The sequence below is a fragment of the Cryptomeria japonica genome, chromosome 10 (genome assembly GCF_030272615.1).
Source record: "Cryptomeria japonica chromosome 10, Sugi_1.0, whole genome shotgun sequence".
In the NCBI taxonomy this organism is placed as follows: Eukaryota; Viridiplantae; Streptophyta; class Pinopsida; order Cupressales; family Cupressaceae; genus Cryptomeria; species Cryptomeria japonica.
The window spans coordinates 824,209,579-824,230,975 of record NC_081414.1 but is presented as its reverse complement, the minus strand read 5'-3'; the positions used below and the strand labels follow the sequence as shown (position 1 = coordinate 824,230,975).

Below are 21,397 nucleotides of genomic sequence, written 5' to 3'. Positions count from 1 at the left end.
CGATGGATGTTCTGCTACTAAAGATATTGACAATATTGTTCTCATTGTAGACATGCTTGATAATATTTGTCATTTTTAAACGTGTTTCATAGCCACTCCAGATTGTCAAGGTTGTCAATTGTGTTGCAATCTGAGATTTTAATAGCAGTGGGGATATGGAAGAAGACCCAGAGCATATCTGGAAATAACTCAGAAAAATAATGTGTATTATTTTTTTTAGAATCTTTAAATTTTTAAATTTTGGTAGTATATGAATATTATGATTGATGGTATGTTAAACAAATGTAAGCAACGCAATTCCTATTTTTAGTACTTTAACTCATTGTTGTTACTGTTGTTTCTCCTTAAGAAAACTATTATCAGCGTTTTGGGTCATATTGGAACATGTTCTTGTTGACTACTATTTTTTAGAAAAAATTGTTGCTGGAAAAGATAACTCAAATTAGAATGCAGCCTCTAAATTGCTCTAAGCATAACTTAAACTAGTAAATTAGATGTTTGTATAAAGTGGAACCATCAAAACCCAGCAGGAAAACCACCTTTTCTTGGATCACTGACTGCGATGAGCTTTCCATGCACAACATTCTTGGGTAAATTTTGAACTCTTGTATGACTATGGAGGTCATGAACAATCATTTGGCAAATTGATCCACCAATCACTCCACGTAGTTTGTGACCTCGTTTTTCTAATCCTGTTACTATCTTTTCTGAGAGTTCGATATGGTCTCCAAGAACAGTTGTCCACTTCTCATAGTCAACAAAATTCGGAATCAGCTGTGATTCATCACAAAAAATTAATCATTTGTAGCCTCGTGGAACGTACAGAAAGCTCCTTGAGAATCACATTCATGAAGTGAAAAACAAAAAGGGAATACCTGATGATAAACTCGAGGCTCCATGATGGATGCCAATGGTTCCATTTTTTTAATGAAGTAATTCAAAAATAACTGAGTAGTTGCAGCAATTATCTTGATTCCCCCACTTGCCCCAAGCACTGCCCTTAATTGTCCATCCTGCTAGCAAATATTGTGAAGACACAAAACAACAAATGTAAGATCTGATGATCTTGCATGTTGCTTCATTGAAAAGTGACAATTGATGCAATTATCTATAAAAAAGAGTACTATATTGATCAAGATATCAAATTCAAGATTAACATTGAATGCATACTTTCTTTTAAGTTTTTTGAATTTTGTTTGGTGTGTATAGTAATTTAGGTTTTTTTTGTTTTGTTTTTTTAAAGATCAGAATTTGACATTATCTAGGTGTCTACAACATGATTATGTCATTACAATATGGTAAGTAGTTAATTAAAATTAAAAAATTGATACATTTTCAAGATTTAAAAAAAACAAAAACATTGATAAGTACTGGAAAGATCTTTGTCATAGCAACATCATTAACACTAGTAAATTCAAGGTACCCAAATCATTCTTCCTTAGAATTCAAATCTAATGACAAGCATTGAATATTTTTCTTGTCTGCTAATAAAAATAATAATTACACAATTTTCTATTGCATTTTTTGTTCTTTGTCGGGGATTTTCAAAGTGAATACTAGGAATTGTTCTCTTGCGCTTCCACCCTTTGGTTGGATCTTTCTACTAGTATTTCACAAGGTATAGAAACTTTCCCTTCCTTTTACCACCCAATGGCGATGAGAAGTTTTGCTAGTGCTATGAGAGATATAATTTAGTCGTGTAATTTGTTGGCAAAGTTACTTATCTAACATACTTGAGAGTTTGATGGTCTGAAACTTGTTGGTATTTAAGATTCAACCAAAGGATTTATTAGGTTAAGTTTTCTAGGCAGGGATAAAAATATCCAACTTGATCTACAACTATTATAAGCAATGGATGACAAATTGTAAATGTGTTTTAGAAGTCTTTTTTCAATTGGACTAGTGTTTTATTGTTTCATACTTTACCAATCTTTAATTCATGTTTTGGTTACTTTTCATAAGACCCCACACTACTTTTAGATTTCATCACTAGTTTTAAATTAAGCCAATTGTGCATGTTCTTTGTATAGAAGTCGATAGAATTTCCTCAATTTTACAAGAAAAAGGTTCATAGAAACTAACGTTAGATTGATCTTCATATTTATATTGGCCATTGAATTTTTGGGTATCTACGATACATCTAGCGTGTTCAGCATTTCTTTTATATTTCTATAAATTAAATTATTAGATTTTGGGTTCACAAATAAATAAAATATAGCAAAGTTCAATTCCAATCAATCAAAGAGGACTTGTAGGCTATAAAGACCAAGCATCTCTTTGTCTAACTCAAGACCAACTTGTAGTCATCTCCACCATACGAACACCTAGGCATAAGTTCAAAAATTTTAGATTTGAACTCAAAACTAAAGTGCAATAACAAGAATTTAGATGTTAAAGATTTTAGAATGTCCTAATGTTTCGAAGTACAGAATGAGTTATTTACTTTAAGTTCATGGTGTTCTAAACAATGTATAAAAACATCAAATTATCACATACTTTCTTTTGTGGTTCTCACATATGATTGCAACTCTGTTACCCCTATTGATTATTTCAAAACATCTTTTATATGTCAACCTTGCGGCTCAATTACTTGTAAAAGAATTATGAATACATGATATCAAACCTGATTGAAGAATTGAAACCAAGAAAGTTTAAGCATTTAGCTTTGACAAGGGTAAAATAATATTAGAAATATTCCCAAATAAAGATGCATTCTCCAAATAAAATGCATAAGGATGAGAGTTAACATATAGTGACGATTTCGAAGAAAAAGGAAAGTAGGATAGCCAAAATATGAAGATCACTACAGGTGATAGGTGATTTGTAGTATGTAAATTGATTGATGATGTTGTAGTTTCATGTGTGGAATTATGAAAAAAATCTTAAACATTCTATGGACCAGCCAGGATTCAAATCTAGGGCCTCACATTTGTTGCTGTGGTGACACTACCAGTAAGTTACTGGTCCACTTTGTGACTAGTCCTTTCATAATTCGGGTGTGGCTCATTTCTTGAACATCCATTTGAGCCACATTATGGGTGTGGGGTTCCTAGCCTTAGCTATAATACCATACTAAACTTTCCATGAACTAGCTAGGACTCTAATGTAGGAACTCCTATTCATAGCTAGGATGCTCTACCACTAAGCTACCAGACCATATGTTACCAGCCCTTTTATGATTTGGATGTGACTCATTTCTCTATTAAAAACACTCCTTGTGTATGACATTGAGTGTTAATTGCAATGAACAAGGAATAGAAGAAAGTATAAACAAGTAGACAGCGTTGAACACACATAGGAATGAAAGCAACAACGGAGTCTTGGAGAAACCCAGAAAGGGAGAAAAGTCCAAATAAGTGAAGGATCTCCTTCTCATGCCACTATTTCGTATGCTATTACAATGGTTGACGACCTCTCAAAGGCATTCATGTACTTCTCTTGCACAAGACTAGTAATGTTCAAACACTATAGAAGCCTTGCAATTGCTCACACTAATCGCACTATCACTCCTCTAAGACTCCTATGCTAAAACAGCAATAACCTAACTCAGCCAATTTTCTAAGAAAAATCAAGCAAAGACTCAGAATGTTACAATGGCTCACATGGAGGTATATAAAGAAAAAGAAGAAAACTAATGTTGGAGAGGAGCCCAACAGCCTTCTGTAACCGACAAAAAAAACTGGGATGGGTTAGCTGCCACCAAACTTGTCTCGGAAACCCCCAAATGAATTCAACTGGTGTTGAATCCGTTACCCATACTTGTTTTATATGTAACATTCGCCCTCTGAGTGTCTGGATCACTCAGCGTAGGTCTCTGCTCTACCCTGAGAATCTGATCTTTGCAACTCAGTTATATTCCTTGCCTTGCTAGAATGAATCATTTAGAATGTGAAGTACAAGTTTAAGTCTTCATGGGAACATCATGTAACTAAGTTAAGATAATTTCACTAACTTAACTGATCCAATTTCAGCATGCCTGACCATTTATTAATAGTTGATGAACATGTGACAATCTTTGTTTCTAATGTTTGCATATAGGACTATTTTCTATCTAGATTTGTCATTTTATAAATATATCAATCCAAAAGTGGAAAATAGGATGTTGAATTTCTTTGAGACCTTGGTGGTTAGGTTAATAGATGGTATATAAGTACACAGCCATCTTGCATGTCAGTGCATAGCTATCAAGGAACAATAGACCTTAAATTATCAAGCTGCTATATTGGTAAATTACAAGAAAATAATGGGGTAAATGATTGATGGATTATCTTGCTTGAATTATTGGAAAAGAAATCAAAATCTTAACATGAAGGAAAAAGCTGTCATCACCTGCAAAAGAATTGTGGGAGTCATAGAAGACAGTGGACGTTTGAATGGTCTTATGAAGTTTGGAGGAGCTGGTGGAAGAGAAGAGCCAGAGCTGTTGCTTTCAATAGAGAAGTCATCCATTTCATTGTTTAGCACTATACCTGTCTTCTGAGAAAGCAACTTAGCCCCAAAGTAAGCATTTACAGTGCTGGTGATGGAAACAGCATTACGATCTACATCAACAATGGAAAAATGGCTGGTGCCATGGTCATCAATTTCATTCCACCTGTAAAAGAAAATTAGATCTTGTCAGAAACTTTAGAAGGTACAGTAGAGATCCAATTTCTCTTGCCAAAATGTTATGAAATGTATAATTTAGAGTTGCAGTGTATGTATTGTATCCCAATTTGGCTAAATACAATACATGTCTAGGTTTGTAAATTTATAAAAGTGAACATCTCAAGCCATGAACCAATGAGAAAATATCCTTTTAGGTGAGAAATAAAAGTATATGTTGCATGTAACCTTGAGTAAATATCAACTTTTGAATATTGACCCATTTGCTGAACTTATTAAATCAACAGTCTCGTTGCCATTCTATCTATGGCACTCACTCATGAGAAGTTGATAAGAGGATAAGGAAGCCCACAATTTTGTTTGCAACATCAAACTACTTGACAGAAGGATTATCTTTATTTTCAATCATTGCTTGATGTGTGATGTGTCTTGCAATCATGGAAAACATGTTTTTGGCAGAAGAAAGCACTTGAAAATGCAGATTGTCTTAGAGAAACACTCTTTAAGGGAAATATCAATGAAAGAGCACATGAAGTCTGACTATAACAATTGGAGGCCTTTCCTACCCTAGGAAAAAAATATATATCTTTTCATTGCACACTATTTTGCACCAAGTACCACATCTTATAAGGAAGTTCCTAAAAAGCACCAAGAAGGGATGAATTGTTATCCAAAAGTTTCTTATTAGCTATTTGTCTTGGAGATCACCACACTGTAATGTCCCCATTTTCATGAGGATCAGTCCGCAGAGGGGTTTGGCCTATTTCTTGACCCTCGTAGGCCAAGGAGTTGATGAGAGGATCGCTTGGGCAGCTGCTTGTGGCTTCACATTCTATTTTTATATGATTTTTGGTGAGATAATGTATTCTCGCATATGATGTCACGGTGTTGTTAATTGCACTTTATATTATAATGATATTTTAATTATCTAAAGTGCCATTAAATAATTAAGTCACTTAAATAATATTATTTTTTTAAGGGTCACTTCTAGGAGTTCAATTAAATATTATTTTACTTCTTCTAGAAGGAGGCCTACCTCTTGAAGGAAAAGAATAAATAGAGGGGGCAGCCTCATTGTTGGGCATCCAGTTGTTGAATATTTCTTTGTTTGATAGCTTGTTGAGCCAAGGGTTTATGCAGTTAATCTTCAACCATTGGGAGCGGAAACTTTCAATTGGTAATGCGATTTTGAGGTTGTGAAAGATCTTCTGAATTATCGCTAGTTGTGAGCTCTACCTCAGGAGTTCAACTTGGAGCTTATTGTGTTTTTGCGGCTGAGAGGAAGACATTTCAGTCTTTCTAATTGAGCTTCATTGGTGACCATGGGCCAAATTTTCTGAAGTCATCTTGCATAGCAGATTGGAGATCGAATGGGGAGAATGCTTCAGATTCATGATCAATTGATATCTGCACTTTAATCAGGAGTTAGGCAATTTCTTGGAGGTATTTTTGGTGGTGGTTTGGAGGAGTTTGAAGGTGATTTTCAGTCCAAATCATGGTCTGCCATGGAGGGCGATCAAACCTACTGAGTCACACATTTTCACTCATTACTCATTGCTGGTTGCTCAGAATTTTGTGGGCATTTGTTCATTCAACTCAGCTGGCCTTGGCAATCATTTCAATCATTATTTGGATGGGAGAGAGTGTTGTATTTATTTGTTATTACATATGCAACTCAAGGGCATATGGCGCCATACTCCTAGTGGGGCGATTTCACTATTGAAGCCTTCAAAAATTCATGTGACAGCTCCTACATGGTCGCCGGGATGTACTCTTCCTTGTGGCATCAAATAACCAGGTTCTTGATCATTATTTGCCTATGTAATATCTAATTTTCTGAGTACCTTATGTTCAGAAAAGTAGGGCAGCAAGTGAATACCTCATAAGTCAATTAGGTCTGAGAAATCAGTGCTATTGTGTCATTTGTAACAGTCTGAAATTGTAATCAGATCTTAATGACAGCAGTATTGGATATTTAGTTTGTTATTCTGAAGCATGTAATGTTCATCTCATATTTGAGTTGCATTTGGGATGTATTTCTTCTTGTTAGTTTGTGTATATCTTCTACATCATTTGCAAATGTGTATCGGTATCAATAACACACAAAGTTATGCAAAGTTTTCCCAGTGTGAGGGTTAACAGTCTGAAACACAGAACAACAAGTCTAAAGTCTAAATGTGAATTGTTTGATATAATACCTTGGCTGAAAACATCAGGAAAGCAATCAGATTTTAATAACAGGTTTGAAGGTGAAGGACAACTGTTTGGCAATATTCCTTGAGCCTATCTTCAGCATTTTAAGGTCATAATCAGCAAGGGATATTACACGCACATCAGGCCTACGCAGGTAATTGTCGGAAGTGAATTTATACGAAGGGCATAGAATTGGCTGCAGATTAAAAAAAGATGCATTTCTGTAGTAGCCAATTGCCTTTTGAGCTTGTAACCTTGTTTTATTAGTGATATTGAAAGATATCACATCATATCCAAGCTGGAGTTTTCCCACTCTAGGTTTCTCCAAGGCATATCTTCTGTCCCTTTTGCTATGACGCTCTTTGTGTTTTCTATTTATTCAATTATTTATTTCATTTATAATGCTTTCATTTCTAGCAATTAGGCAAATATCATAGATTGATGATAAGTTTTTCTTAAACATAGTTTCTGATTTACAAAAACAAGTGGAATTCAAAACAGTCACATACAAGTTAAAGTGTCAAATACTTTTCATGTTACACCATCAAATTTGTGTATGAGAAGACTCCCACATCAATAGTAGCATAAAGGTATATGAAATATGGTTTATAGCATAAAGATGTTGATGGTAGCCTATAGCTGTACCACACATCAGTTTTCTGCCTTACATATCTTGGTTTCAATAGAAAATTGAATTGAAACAGGACACAAGTAAATTAGAATGCACACTCGTCAATTGAACATTGGTGTAACTAGTTATATAAGGATCAAAATATGGCACCATGAGTTGTAAAGATATTTTTGTTGATGCTTTCGAGGACCTCACTATAGTCACTGAAAAAGCAGAAACAGACATCCTTTTTACGTTCTAAGACAGATGCTGCAAATGGACTCCAATCACGGAGGGTTTATATATTTGAAAGTTCTAATTAATGAAGTTAAGAAAGAAAACAGTAGATCCCTCATAAGATCTAATGCAACACTGTGAACAACTTAGGATAAGAGCCTTGGACAAATGTGGTTATACTTTTACAGGAAATCCAAAACTCTAGATTTTATGAGATTGGATTGAGGAGCAAGTTAGGTAAACCAAAGTAGAAAATGAAAAAAAGTGATCATTCTTGAGAAGTTAAGTTTTATGTTTGGAATTAATAATTTGGACATAGAAATATTGATTTACTCTAATAGCATTCCTTTGACAAATTAAAGGAAGAATTTTTCTCTACGATTTGTAGAATAACCCTTAGAAACAATACAATATTTGGATCTCTAAAAAAGCCTCAGCCAAAAATATTTGGTTACCATCAAAGTTATCTTTGACGATACAATCACCCTCTTTTGAGTCTCTCTTCATACAGAATATTTTGATGACCAGAATTGCTAACAGAAAAATATTGGGAAATATCTAGATGAAGTTTATAATTGTTAGGATTAGAGGTTATACACTTTGCAAATAAGAGGAACATTGAGTTATTTAATGTTTGTAATGTGCTGAGATATAGACCCACAAGGGAAAGGGCACCCACTCTAGAGGAATCTCAAGATTTCTTGGATGACACCTTATGACACTTGATGTTTGTAATACGGTATGTATAGGATGTGTAAGAGCATGTATGTCATATAAGATATGCAAGAGCATCTATAACATTGTAAGATGTGTAATAAAATCTATGATGTGTGTAAGAACTTGTAAGACGTTTCAATAGACCAAATGGGAGCACCCAAGTTTGGTGAGTGGCATGTTTGACCTTGGGAATTATATACTATTCTCAAAAGTTGAACTCATCATGAGGGGCATTAGAATTTGGGGAAAACAATTTGGGCACACAAATTGGATCCCTTGCTTTCACCCATATTTTGGAAACCATTTATAGTTTCTTGGTTTGCCTTGGTCTATATATTGGATGCTTGAGATAAAGTTAGTGATTTCAAAGCAAGGCTATGTTGTAGGATTGACCCTAGACACTGTGTTGAAGATTTCGTGTATTTCTAATTGAATGCATGAATAGTATAAGTGTGTCATAATTTTATTACTTTTGGTTAATAGATTGAGTGTGCTTTGGAGGCTAGGTTTTTCTTGAAAGGATTTTCCTAAGGTATGTCTTGTTGTGTGTTGTTTCTTTACTGAGTATCGTGTAGATCTAGACTTATTTTCTTTGATTCTCACATTTTATTAGTGTAGGAAATGTCTAGTGTCTTTTCATTTGGTATTAGATCCTAGTCTTAGTTTGGAAAGGGGTATGCTATCCTTGTGTTGTACTAATCCTTATTTAAATGGAATCCCCACATAGGTGCTCTAGTTTTTCAGTTATAAAAAATGGCAAGCACACAAAAGATGGAGATCAAGAAGTTCGATGGTCAAAACATCAAGCTACAAAAGCTCAAAATGGAGGATTTGCTTGTAGATCATGACTAGTGGATTGCAATCATTGGTTAGAAACCTACTATAATGAAAGATGATTCAAACAAATCTGGCCAAAAGGCTAGGTTCACTATCTACCTACGCCTTTCAAATATAGTTCTCCTATACGTGTCTATAGAAAATGCTACCAAGGATTTGGGATAAGATTGGCACCTTCTACCAATCTAAATCCTTAGCAAACAATTTTTTCGAAAGAGGTTGTATTCCTTGTCAGTGCTGGAGAATTAGTGATAGAGCATTTTAAGAGTTCACAATTGTTATTGGTTAGTTGGTATAACGTATTGCTTTGTCATGTTCATTGCCAGATTCATGGGACAACCTTGTGATGGAAATCAGTAGTGTTGTCTCTAAGTTGAAGCTTGAGGACTAAGTTGGGAACATGTTGTTGGAATAAATGAGAGAAAAAAATTATGAACCCATTAAAATACATTGATCATCAAAAGGGCATTCAAAGAAAAGAGGAAAGAACAAGAAGAAGTGTAGATATAAATCCTTGAAAAATTCAAGGCAAAATGATGGTACTATAAGGAGACTAGACACATTAAGAGAGATTGCAAGAAAGTTGAGAAAGAGAAAGAAAAGAAATTTGATGAGACTCCGTCCATGGAATAAGATGTTGGCAATTGACACTCATTTGGTATGTTTCAATATGTTGTCATTGATGGCAACTTGGCAACATGGCAACATGTTCTGGCTTCATATTTTAGTTTAGTTGTGTACCGACAAGCACTTCACCGGCACCAGCAAGTTGGAAGGAATTCTTTGGTTATCGGCAATGCTGGCCGACATGGTTTATATTCAGGTTATCGGTATTGGAGGCCGACATCATTTGGGAGGTCCGGCATCGGCAATTGATTTTGATATTCATGTTTTATGTTATTGAGCCGACATGTATATTCATTTTGTAATTATCTTTGTAAGCTGACATAAGGCATGATGGATTGTAAGGGTATATAGATCAGTTGATTAGATCATTTTGAATGATGTAAGGATATGTAATAGGAAATGTATGGAAGGTTGTAATGCGAAGATTTTGTAAGAGGGTATTCCAGTAAGGGTTTAGGGTTTCAGACCGAAACAGACAGAGCTTAACCGGAACTGTATTTAGGCATAAAAGATGCTATAATTGCAGTTCAATCATTTCTCCGGATTGTAGTCTAGATTTGTATGTAGTCAGTGAGGCTCCTTTTGTGATTGAGCAGTGTGCTCTAGGCTGTAAGCCTTCCTGCAAGTGCAGGCCCCTATATTTTGTAATATCTCTTCATATGGCCAGTGGATTGATATTGTGGGTCACAAATCCCACCGTGGTTTTCCTCTTTGAGGTTTTCCACGTATAATTCTCTATGTTATGGTATTCATTTGTGTGATTGGCTTATTGGTTGCTTTACTTCTTTCAATCTTATATGTACCGATATACCGGTTGGTGTATGCATGTTTTAATAAGGTTAAAATTGATCATTCCGGTAGAACACTGATTCACCCCCCCTCTCAGTGTTCTTGGATTCCAACATGAGATTCCTCTAATGAAGGTGAAGATGTGTTTCTTGCTTCATCATGTATGAAGCATGCATGGTTGATTGATTGTGGAGCATCTTGTCACATGAATCCTTACAAGGAGTGGTTCTCTAAGTATCAAAATTTTGTTAGAAGTGACGTCTTCTTAAGAGATAAATCTTCTTATAAGGTTATAAGTGAAGGCAAGGTCAAGATGATGTTTAGATATGTGAGAATGAATTCAATCTCTAGACTCTTCATGTTCCTGGGCTAACTAGATATGTATTTTTTTAGCAAGATTGTCAATGCAAATGTGTAGATCTAGCTTTTGGGAAGAAGAGATACAAAATGATCAAAGGTGGAAAAATATTACCAACAAGAGTCAAAGATAAAATTATACAAGCTGTATGCTAGCATCATATTTGGCCATGGTTTGCACGTTAATGACACACCCATTGGCCTCAAATGAATATCTTAATCAAGTATTAGATCTAAGAGTGCTAAGCAAACCATGTTACCTTGGGAAACTTTGAATCACATGTCGTGGGAGTTTTGGTAGCAGCATAGTTGAGTTTAACTTTAATGGTCTTCAAGGTTTTGAGTATATGAACTATGTTGCCATGATATATAGTAGGAGCTTTGTGCAATGACATAGTTGTTTGTAGATCTATCAATCGAAGATAGTTGATCTTCTATCTTTGAAGATATTAACCATTGTACCATGGTAGACTCGTGATTTGTAGCCGTAGTCTTGGCTTGAGATGACTGTTCATCATTTTTTTAATTGGAGATGGATGGTCTTTTGACAATGAGGATATTGTTAATTTTCCTATGGGAAACTCACGGATCTTGCACTGTTGCAATTAGAGTGTTTTGGAATGAGATAATTGTTTTTGTATTTGTTGGTTTCAGAGCTAGTTGTTGGAGATGGAAAGGTAGGTGTCTTGGAAGTGATATTCATTTTAGCTATAAAAAAATTCCTGAGCTATGGGTTGTGTTGTCCCTAGCTAGGAGTGAGGGGACTTGCAATTAACTTGTAGCATTCAATGGATTTGTGGGAGTCCCTCAACAATCTTGTCGTAGTCTTGTAGGATTCCCTTAGTAGTCATGTTGTAGTCTTGCAAGAGTCCTTAGTGGCCCTATAGTAGTCTTGTAAGAATTCCTCAATAGTCGTATACCGTTCTTGCAAGAATCCCTCAACAGTCCTATAGCAATCTGCAATAGCCACTTAACAATCCTATAGGATTATTTCATCAATCCATCGTCAAGGAGGATCTAGTGCGAGTGAGACAAAAGATATGCAAGGATTCATTGATGTAGACTGAGTTGGAGGTGTGGATAGCTAAAGACATATCATAGTAATTGTTCTAACCAGGTTAGTAGTGTTGTGAGTTGGATGAGAATGCAACAAGTTGTGGCATAGTTGGTACAAGCTAGCTATGGGCATTTTAGTCCCTATTAATTTTTTGGAACTCCTTTTTTTAATTTTTGTAATGTAAAACAAGAGGCAGAATATTAGGATTAGGTGTTGTATATCTTGCAATCTTAGTATATTTATATATTTATTTAGGATTAGGTGTTGTATATCTTGCAATCTTAGTATATTTATTTAATGTTTTTAGTGTATTGTACATATGGGGCCACATGAAAGAGAATTCCCCACTTGGAAGGAATGTCAAAATTCCTTGGATGACACATTATACCACTTGACATTTGTATTATGATGTGTAAAACCATCTATGACATTATAAGATGCATAAGAGAATCTATGACTTGTGAAAAAACATATAAGAGGGGGGTTACATAGTGGACTAAGTGAAGCATCTTTAATTGGCTAATAGTTGCATATGTAAGATCTTGTAAGAGGTTTAAATGAACCAGATTGGAGCGTCCAAGTTTGGTGAGTGGAATAATTGACCTTGGGGGTTACCTTCTATTCCTAAAATGTGGACTCATGATAAGAGGCATTGGAATTTAAAGAGAACAGTTTGCGTGCCCAAATTGGGTCCCTTGGATTAAGCCATGGCTGTGGAAACCACTTATAGTTTCTTGGTTTGCCTTGATACTCAGGATAAAATTTGTAAGTTGATGATATCAAATCCAGGTTACACTACAGATCTGACTCCAAACACAAGATTGAAGATCTCATGTATTATTTCCTATTGAGAGCACAAATACTCCGAGTTTATTGTTAACCTATTTTTGTTGATTAATGCATTGAGTATGTTTTGGAGGTTGAGTTTTTCTCGAAAGGGCTTTCCAAGGACATATCTTGCATTGTGCATTGACTCTTTGTTGAATAGTGTGTAGATTTGAAACTATTTGCATTCAATTAGTGTAGGAATTGTCTAGCTTTCTTTCAATAACGAGAGCACTTTTGGATAAATTATGAAGATGATCATGCTCCCTTTTAATATAGGTTACTAGGTGTACAAATCCAATCATGGCTAGTAAGGCTGCTCGTAAGTGGTGGGTTGGGGGAGAGCTAAGTTCTTAGTTTTAGGCTTGAGTGTATGTCAATTCGTCAATATATCAATGTTGGAGCCACTATTCAAGGGATATCTATTTAGCCATATAGAGCTTCTAGAGGTGATACAAGTGACCCTTAGATCAGGACTGGGAATATTTACTTCAAGGGTTTAAAGATCTGCAACACAATCTCTTGGTTCGAATTTACTTTATTTTTAGAAACAATACAAATGGGCAAAAGAAGCTGCTTCGAAAGAGCATGCATTTTTACTTTTGTTCTTTAGGTAACTTAATGGTTTTTTGAATTTTCAAATGTCTTGTGCTCTCACGCATGGCTTTGCATGATGTCAGATCTCAGGTAGGAGATGAAGATATCTCAGATCAAATCAATATTATCATTCATCCCAGGTTCTGCTTATAAATTTCAAAAATATTAATGTTTCTTTGACAGCCATATAATTCTAGCATAAATACATTAGCTAAACATTGTATGGTTTCTCCCCATTATGGCAAATTCTTTATACTGGTATCTTCTTGAAGTCATTAAATCTTTTGATCGGCTCCTTGTTAATCCCAGGCATGATGTATATGTAAGTTGAGTATTCTATAATCTAGACGAACAAGTAATACTATGTTTTGTTGTAGCCATTATATGCTGGTTGAGGCAAATATAGAATTTGACATCTCCTCCGAAGTTGAACTGAGGGAGTTTCATCTAAACATTGTAGGACATTTTGCTAGTAATGTTAGCATCTCGACCAAATCTTGAAGAGGTAGAAAAAGCTTAAATTGGGCCAAAATGATTGTCCACTACTGGAAATCTACCAATAGTGGATATCCTTAAGTCAAAGTACCCAGAAAAATAGATATCCCAGACCAAATTTGCAATGATGGAAAATGCCAGGTTTGAAGATATTCTGTGTCCTTTCACTGGGGGAAGAGGGGCGATTCTCCTTGTACACGTCAGCCTACTGGGACAATTTGATCACACCATTTAATCACTGTATCCCCTCCTGATTTCACCAGTACATCTAAATCCCTTATTGCAACAGAAATTTGGACTAGCAAATAATAATAATTCAATATCAGATACCATTTGGAAGCTCTTAGTCGTACCTTCTAAAAACGTCAATATACCAGTTTAAGGTCTTTTCTAATCGATCCATGTTTTAGAATCACTTCTAGCCTTCTCACCCTTCTTCATTACTCATTCACATATCCACATACCCATGGACTTACTTTCTCATTTTGAACGACATTATTCATTTCATTTGCATTTAATATATATTTAAAATTTTATTTCAATGTATGATGTGTGGGATGTAACGGGCTTCATTCACTATAAATACCACGGAGTAGACCACCTGATCTTGCACGGGTTTGTTGCAGTTCATCTTTGGTCAACGCAAAGCACGTAGGTCTCAATGAAAAAGAACTTAGTTTATAGCGAAGATGTCTCAGGCACTCTAAGACTCCGTTTATGCAATAAGATATCAATATATAATTATATTGTTTTGTTATTTTTCTTAGTTCTCCCAATAGTTGAACTGACTGCCATGTTTGAAATTATTGTGCTTTCGATTACTTCTACACGAAATAGATGAGCATCCATATAAGCCAGAAATCAAATTGCGAACAAAAATAGGCTTTACAAGTACGATGTCTAGAAAACGAAGTATTATAACCTCTGTATTCCGGGGACATATATCCCCTGCATTTTTAGACCCTGTCCCCTACAGTGAACGTTTTAGTGACATGAGGACTTGGAAATGTCCCCTCATCATTCTCAATTTGCATAAATTTTAGAAAACATTCACAGGATACCTTTTTCTTAGGGATCTGTAGGTTAACTCAAAAAATTTATTTTTTTTCAAAAATAAATTTCAAAAGAGAGATATTTCACAAATGGATACCCCTCAATCTGTGGTTCTTAGTCGAAAAGGTTTCAGCCTAAGACTCTTGCTCTTTGCATCGGAGCTAACAACATTGTGGATGAAAAACCTTCCATAAAAAGAAAATAATGAAATTTTGTTAATTTGTCTGTTGACTCATGAAATCTCAAATCTGAAATCCATTCTAAATTTTTGTATTAGATATTATAATATATATGATGAATACCTTATCAATATTATTATATTTAAAATTTCTTATATATTAAAGATTTCCCTCTTTTTTTTAATAATTGGCCGTGCATTCCCTAAAAAATGGTCTCTCCAAAATCCATCCCAGAAATGGAAAATCTCCACCAATTCCCTTCCTTTCCCATCCTGAAAACTAGGTGTAACATAAATTTTAAAAACAACTCTAGCACACTTGATAAGAACTGTATTCAAGGCTTGTCAATGTGTGTTATAATTCCTCTTTATTACTAATAAAATTACTGAAAATTATGGACCCAGAATTCATTACAAAACAATGTAATGATCACAAAGAATGAAAACTCCGGTAGAAAGCTACATCTCCGCTACCAAAATGAAAGAAAATATTTCCTGCAGACAATATATCATATGTATCTGGCAGGCTTGCTATAAATTGCATTTAAAGTATGTAAGTGTGTTATATTTCCTGGTCATGAGTGGAAAGTTACTGAATATATATATGGACAGAAATTTCTTGCAAAACAACGAAATGACCACAAAGAAAGTAAGTTTCTACAAAAAGCAACACACAAAAAAATCTGCATCTGTGCGAGAACTACCGAATTGTTAAAAAAACTTACTTGCCCCCATAGTGAGAAGGACCAAAGGTCATATTGTCATATATAGTTTTCTTCAACTCTGCAGCAAACTTTGGAGACAGCATGTCAGCTAGAACATTTGTAACATTAACAAAGTCTGGATCACCAAGATTCATCCTCACGGCAAACATATGCTTAAATGCTTCAATCATTCGATGCAGGCCCAGCACTCCATAGGATGCTGAAGGAACTCCATAGCTTGCAAGTATGTTCAGAACCTGAAATCCAAGCCAGAAATCAGCAAGGATTCCAAGAAATTATAGTTAATTTAAAACTACATTTGGTGCCCACTAAAATGGACATAGTGCACTCACTAATATCATTCCTGCACCACCAGAAGATGGGGGTGGCATACCCAATATCTTATATCCCATGATGTCTGCGGAAAGAGGCTTTTGTACTCTAATTTTGTAATTTTGTAGATCCTTAAAAGTCAAAATGCCTCCTGCTTTTCGCACATCTTTTACCAGATTAACTCCGACAGTGCCATTATAGAAAACTTTTGGTCCATACTCAGCAATGGCTTTTAAGGTCTTTGCCAGCATAAAATTGTGGCATTTGTCACCAGCTTGCAAGAGCTTTCCATTAGATGTAAAAACATTACGAAGTCCTTTGTCTGCAAATATTGCTGCTTTTGAATCGTTCATCTGAAATGCAAGGTAAGGAGAGACAATAAAGCTCTCTGCAAGATGAGCTGCAGGAAGGACGAGTCTCTTCCATGGAATTCTACCATATTTCTGCCATGCTTGATAAAGGCCAACAAGCTCACCTGGAACAGCTACCGCACGAGCACCGCTTGATTTTGAAAGAGGGTTGTTAACATACATATTCTGCAAAAGAATAGATTTGCCACAAAAAAATTATGGTTTGACTTTGTGGCTTGTGCCTACCTTATCCTACTTCCAAAATTTGTGATGCCCTTTCAAGAATCAATATTTCCCATCTTTCAAAGAAATCAAAAGATTAGCAAAACAGTCTTCAAACATTCCTGATGCTATACTCGGGACTTGAAAAATAATACTTGAGGAAGCTCAGCATTCACCATAATTTTTCAGGCAAAATAAACTTACAGTTGCATTTTACAGCAAAATTTCAAGCAATACCAGATTCATAAAAATATCCTCAGCAAACAAATTTAAGCAAATTCTTGAAAAATAGAGAGAATTTAACTTCTCATGCCACAACAGAATGCTGCTGATTACTGATATTTTTTGCTGAATTTCACTAGGAAGAAGAAAAATCTACCTCCGAGGCTGATGCAGGGGCTGTCTCTCGTGAATCATAAGCTTCTGCTTCACCAGATGCCAATCTTACGAGCATAAAAGCACCTCCACCAATACCACTTGAGGCTGGGCTCACCACACCTAAACACAAAGCAGTTGCAACTGCAGCATCTAGTGCATGGCCATCTTCCTTGAGAACATCCCTTCCAATTCTAGAACAACGGCCATCATCCGCAGCAACTGCTCCTTTATGTGCTTCAACTACCTCCCGTCTTCCAGATGAAATATGATTGTACACATTGACACTGGCTTGGCATGGTTCCAAACCCCAAAGTACAACTGATAAGATGGCTATATAGGTAAAAGATTCGAGGAGTTCTGCAATTAGATGGAGTCAAGTTAAAAACAGTATAAAGAGGTTTTGAATTTGTGAGGAAATTCAATTTGTAAAATGTGATCATGGTTATGGTAAAAGTTTAGCAAATTCTCAGAAGTAATCGCAGATTAAAGCCACCCAATTTATGTATGTTCTGATTAAATGCTGTTAAATTATATGCATGATATTTCTGTGTGATGTGGAAACAAATAGCTCAGATTTACAATTTCAAACATCAACAGTGTATTTTTAATGGATATCATTGATCGCGTCAAAATTAACACACATTTATGTCATTATATGCAAAAGGGAATAATATCAGCAGGAATACAAGTTATGTAATTAGGTATCATCATACAGTGAAAATATAAAATTAAATTCTTGCCATTCCTTTTAAGGTAGACAATACTGTAAGCTCAGAAATATGGAGGCCATGTGATCTGTCGGCAGAGCCATCAACGTCATTGGGGTCTTTCATACATTGAGATCAAATATCTTCAGGTGTAGTCCAAATAATTCGCCACACAGCTTGCACAATTTAGAATTCCATGGACTAAAGTCATAGACATGGTATGAAATTTTTCTCCTCATTTTTGAAATGATCTTAATTCCACCCATTTCAGCGAAAATTTATTGGTCAATTATTATATTTTCCACAAATTCTGCCAAAACTATTATGAATTAACTCGTAGGGACTTCCCCCATCTGGAGGCACCAAAATAAAGGATAAAATAAGTTGCCAACCGTAATAAACTGTAGCAGAACAGATTACCCTCAAGCCTTAATTGTAAACTACAAGAAAGCACAAATGGTGTCTCTATGTGCAGCTCATACCAAGGTTCAAGAAAAGCAAGCTGGGTGCCATACCTGGGTATGTTAATAGGAGGTTGGTCAAAGCTTTCTGCATTTATAAAATTGTACGATTCCTTAAAATTTCCATGCATATGCTATTGAACAGTGTGTGATGAAGATTTCTAATTCCCCAGAAAATAGAAACTTCTGATTTATTGTAAATGAGAAAATCAAATGGTGTCTCTATGTGCAGTTCATACCAAGGTTCAAGAAAATGAAGATTTCTAATTCTTCAGAAAATAGAAACTTTTATCTTTTATTTTTGATATGCTATTAAAACTACTTTCTTTTATTAATATGAAATTATGAATTATTGACCTACCTTCCTTATGAGCAAAAAATTAAAAAAATGAGAAAATCAAATGTCAGATTAATCAAATCAAAATGTTGAAATGTCACTACCTACTTACTTTTGAAATCATGACCTATACCTCTTTATATTAATCCTAATATAACTTTTATACTATTATTAATGAAAAACATGAATTACTTTTAAAATTAAAAAAATCACATCATAAATTAGAAAGGATCAGCATCTTGGAAATGGTATGCAGTGATGCATAAGTCACTCTCATACACTATAATTTATGCATTAATACATTTTAAAGATTTAATACTATTTCTATGTGAAGAATAGATAAAAATTAATTATTTCTGTCTATCAAACTGTTTAAAACAAGGTTACCAGGAGACGGGGTACTTGGAGACTCAGGAGACTGGTAATGGTACTACTAATTTTCAAAAATAGGAGACACTGGGACTTGGAGACACCAATTTTTTAATAAATAATATTTAATAATTTCCAAAACATATCATGACAGTTAACTTTGAAAACAAGAACAGTGATAAAGTTTAACATTAACTTTAAAATTGAACAAAAATTGAAATTAAAATTGCTTATATTGCTGATACCATAGCCAGTCTAAATTGTTTAGTGAAAGTAAGGTAATATAGATGCCGAGCACACTCAATATTGTGGGCTAAATAGCAAAGGCAATTTCTCTTTAGACTATTACAATGATAAGAAATCGGTCCTCTCAAAAAGTCTACAATTTCCTTGTTGCAAGCTTTTTTGCTGCATTTTGCCCTAAGTTTTTTAGGAGATGACGTCAATTTTTAGTAGATCACACCATAAAAAGTAGATCAATATTAACTACTTCTATATATTGAACTGTTTTTTAAAATAAATCACATCATATATCAAACCTAATATAATTTTTATATTATTATCAATGAAAAACATGTTAAAATGAAAAAAATCACATTATAAATTAGAAAGGATCAGTATCTTGGAAATGGTATCCACTGATGCATAAATCACTCTCATACACTATAATTTATGCATTAATACATTTCAAAGATTTAATACTGTTTCTGTATGTGAAATATAGATAAAAATTAATTATTTCTGTCTATCAAACTGTTAAAAATAAAAAATAGATCAATGTTAACTACTTCTGTATATTGAACTGTTTTTAAAAACAAATTACATCATAAATCAAAGAGGGACCGGCATCTTCCATTAAACTGTTTGAAGAAACAAATCACACCATAAACCAAAAATGAGCCAGCATCTCAAGAGTAGATCATTACTGATCTATACAGAATAACATTACTTATTATCTAAAAAATAGTTAGAAAAGATCTAACTAAATAAAAAGTGAAATTAATGCATGCACTAAAGTGTACAGTAGCACCAATCAACGATTTTACAATTCAAATCATATCAATAAGAATTGAAGGCTAAGATCACTCACTTGTCATGGTAATTCTCCCGAAGTTGAATCTGTTTGTGAGTAATTCTCCTGATCAGTTGCTTTTTATAGTGGGCTTTAACATTCATGGAGATTTGTAGCAGAAAACTTTTAGTCAAAATCTCTGACGATGATGCGAAAAACCAGGCAAACACATGGATTGACACAAAATTCAATGCAGAAAACCAGACAAAAACATGAATTCACACTAAATTCAATGCAAAACATGTGGGCTAACAAACACAACTGAATTTATTTACCTGCATAGCCATGAAACGAACATGACTTCCTCACCTGTACATCAAATGCAAATATTTTATATGTTTTTAACATGGTTTTGTAAGTGTTGCCCATTTTGGACATGTTAACCAGAACGGATTTCTTATTTGCTGTTGCCTAGAATTGTTGGACCTAAATAATGTAACGTATAATTAAACTTTGCGTGTGAGCATTGTATCAATTTGTCCAGATCTATTTAACAGCGTTTGCAGTGTCTCATACGCTTTCAAGATTCTTTCTTAATATGCTTTGCCCACTGAGGATTTTAGTTTCTGTGAATTATCAGAAAGATTTATAGTTGTTGTTTTTTTGTGTGAGTTTTTTATTTTAAATTGGGATAGGTGTAGTTTGTAGAGTTAGTTGTATCCTTCCAGTTTTTGTTTTGTTTTGTTTTTTCTTTTAATTGGATAAGTATATTTTTTTAGAGTAAGTTTTGTCTCTTTGACTATAGCTATTCTGGTTTCAAAATGTTATGTTCGTCCTTCTCATGTGGTGGTTTGAATGGTTCAATATTTAAAAGTTTAATTTTTTAAATTTAAAGTCTAGAGGCAAAAAAAATTGTTTTCTTTGATTTGTCTTTAAATATAAAGAAGTCAATATTTATTATTATTATAATGGTTATTAATATATCTATTTGGTACCAATTAGATTTATAAATTTTTTATAAATCATTTTTTTCATATTTATCTTTTTGAAATAAAGATAAATGATTTTTATAATATTTAAAATTATTTATGAACCATATCATTGGTCTACAAATGAAGTGGATATGGCCGGATTTCTAGGGAAAGGGGAAAAAAAAATTAATAATAGAGGAACACTTTTTTTTTCATAGTTAACATCTTTTCATTTTTTATTTTTGGAAAAGGTAATAGATTAGAATGAGCTCCCAATGTTGAAGAACATAGAACAAAATCATGTTTATTTGGATTCTTTTGGTTTTTGTTTTCATTGTGTGGTTTGTACTTGGTTATTTATTTTTCAATTCATCTT

At 34.3% G+C, this 21,397-nt stretch overlaps 1 protein-coding gene across 3 annotated transcripts; it reads right to left on the bottom strand.

Annotated features, from left to right (window-relative positions):
- Window positions 1-375: 375 nt before the first annotated feature.
- On the bottom strand, window positions 376-20,519 carry LOC131076864 (glutathione hydrolase 1). Of its 3 annotated transcripts, XM_058014201.2 has the most exons (8): window positions 20,386-20,519; window positions 20,129-20,201; window positions 17,166-17,521; window positions 16,235-16,750; window positions 15,903-16,138; window positions 4,330-4,594; window positions 876-1,013; window positions 376-774 (listed from the first exon to the last, which is right to left on the bottom strand). In XM_058014201.2, exons 2-8 carry the CDS (start codon window positions 20,133-20,135, stop codon window positions 517-519), a joined length of 1,776 nt encoding a protein of 591 aa, XP_057870184.2. In that variant the 5' UTR covers window positions 20,136-20,201; window positions 20,386-20,519; the 3' UTR covers window positions 376-516. The 3 variants fall into 3 exon arrangements, with proteins under 3 accessions (XP_057870184.2, XP_057870183.2, XP_057870182.2); XM_058014200.2 differs by having other exon boundaries at window positions 20,129-20,407; XM_058014199.2 differs by lacking the exons at window positions 20,129-20,201; window positions 20,386-20,519 and adding an exon at window positions 18,387-18,608.
- Window positions 20,520-21,397: the final 878 nt, after the last annotated feature.

Excerpts from the sequence above, each read along its gene's own strand:
- LOC131076864 (XM_058014199.2), bottom strand. The coding sequence starts at position 18,426 with ATGCAGAAAGCTTTGACCAACCTCCTATTAACATACCCAG. Across the intron at positions 16,139-16,234 it reads GTGGTGCAGGAATGATATTA|GTTCTGAACATACTTGCAAG; the intron begins GTGAGTGCACTA and ends CTTGGATTTCAG. Across the intron at positions 1,014-4,329 it reads CTCCCACAATTCTTTTGCAG|GATGGACAATTAAGGGCAGT; the intron begins GTGATGACAGCT and ends ATTTGCTAGCAG.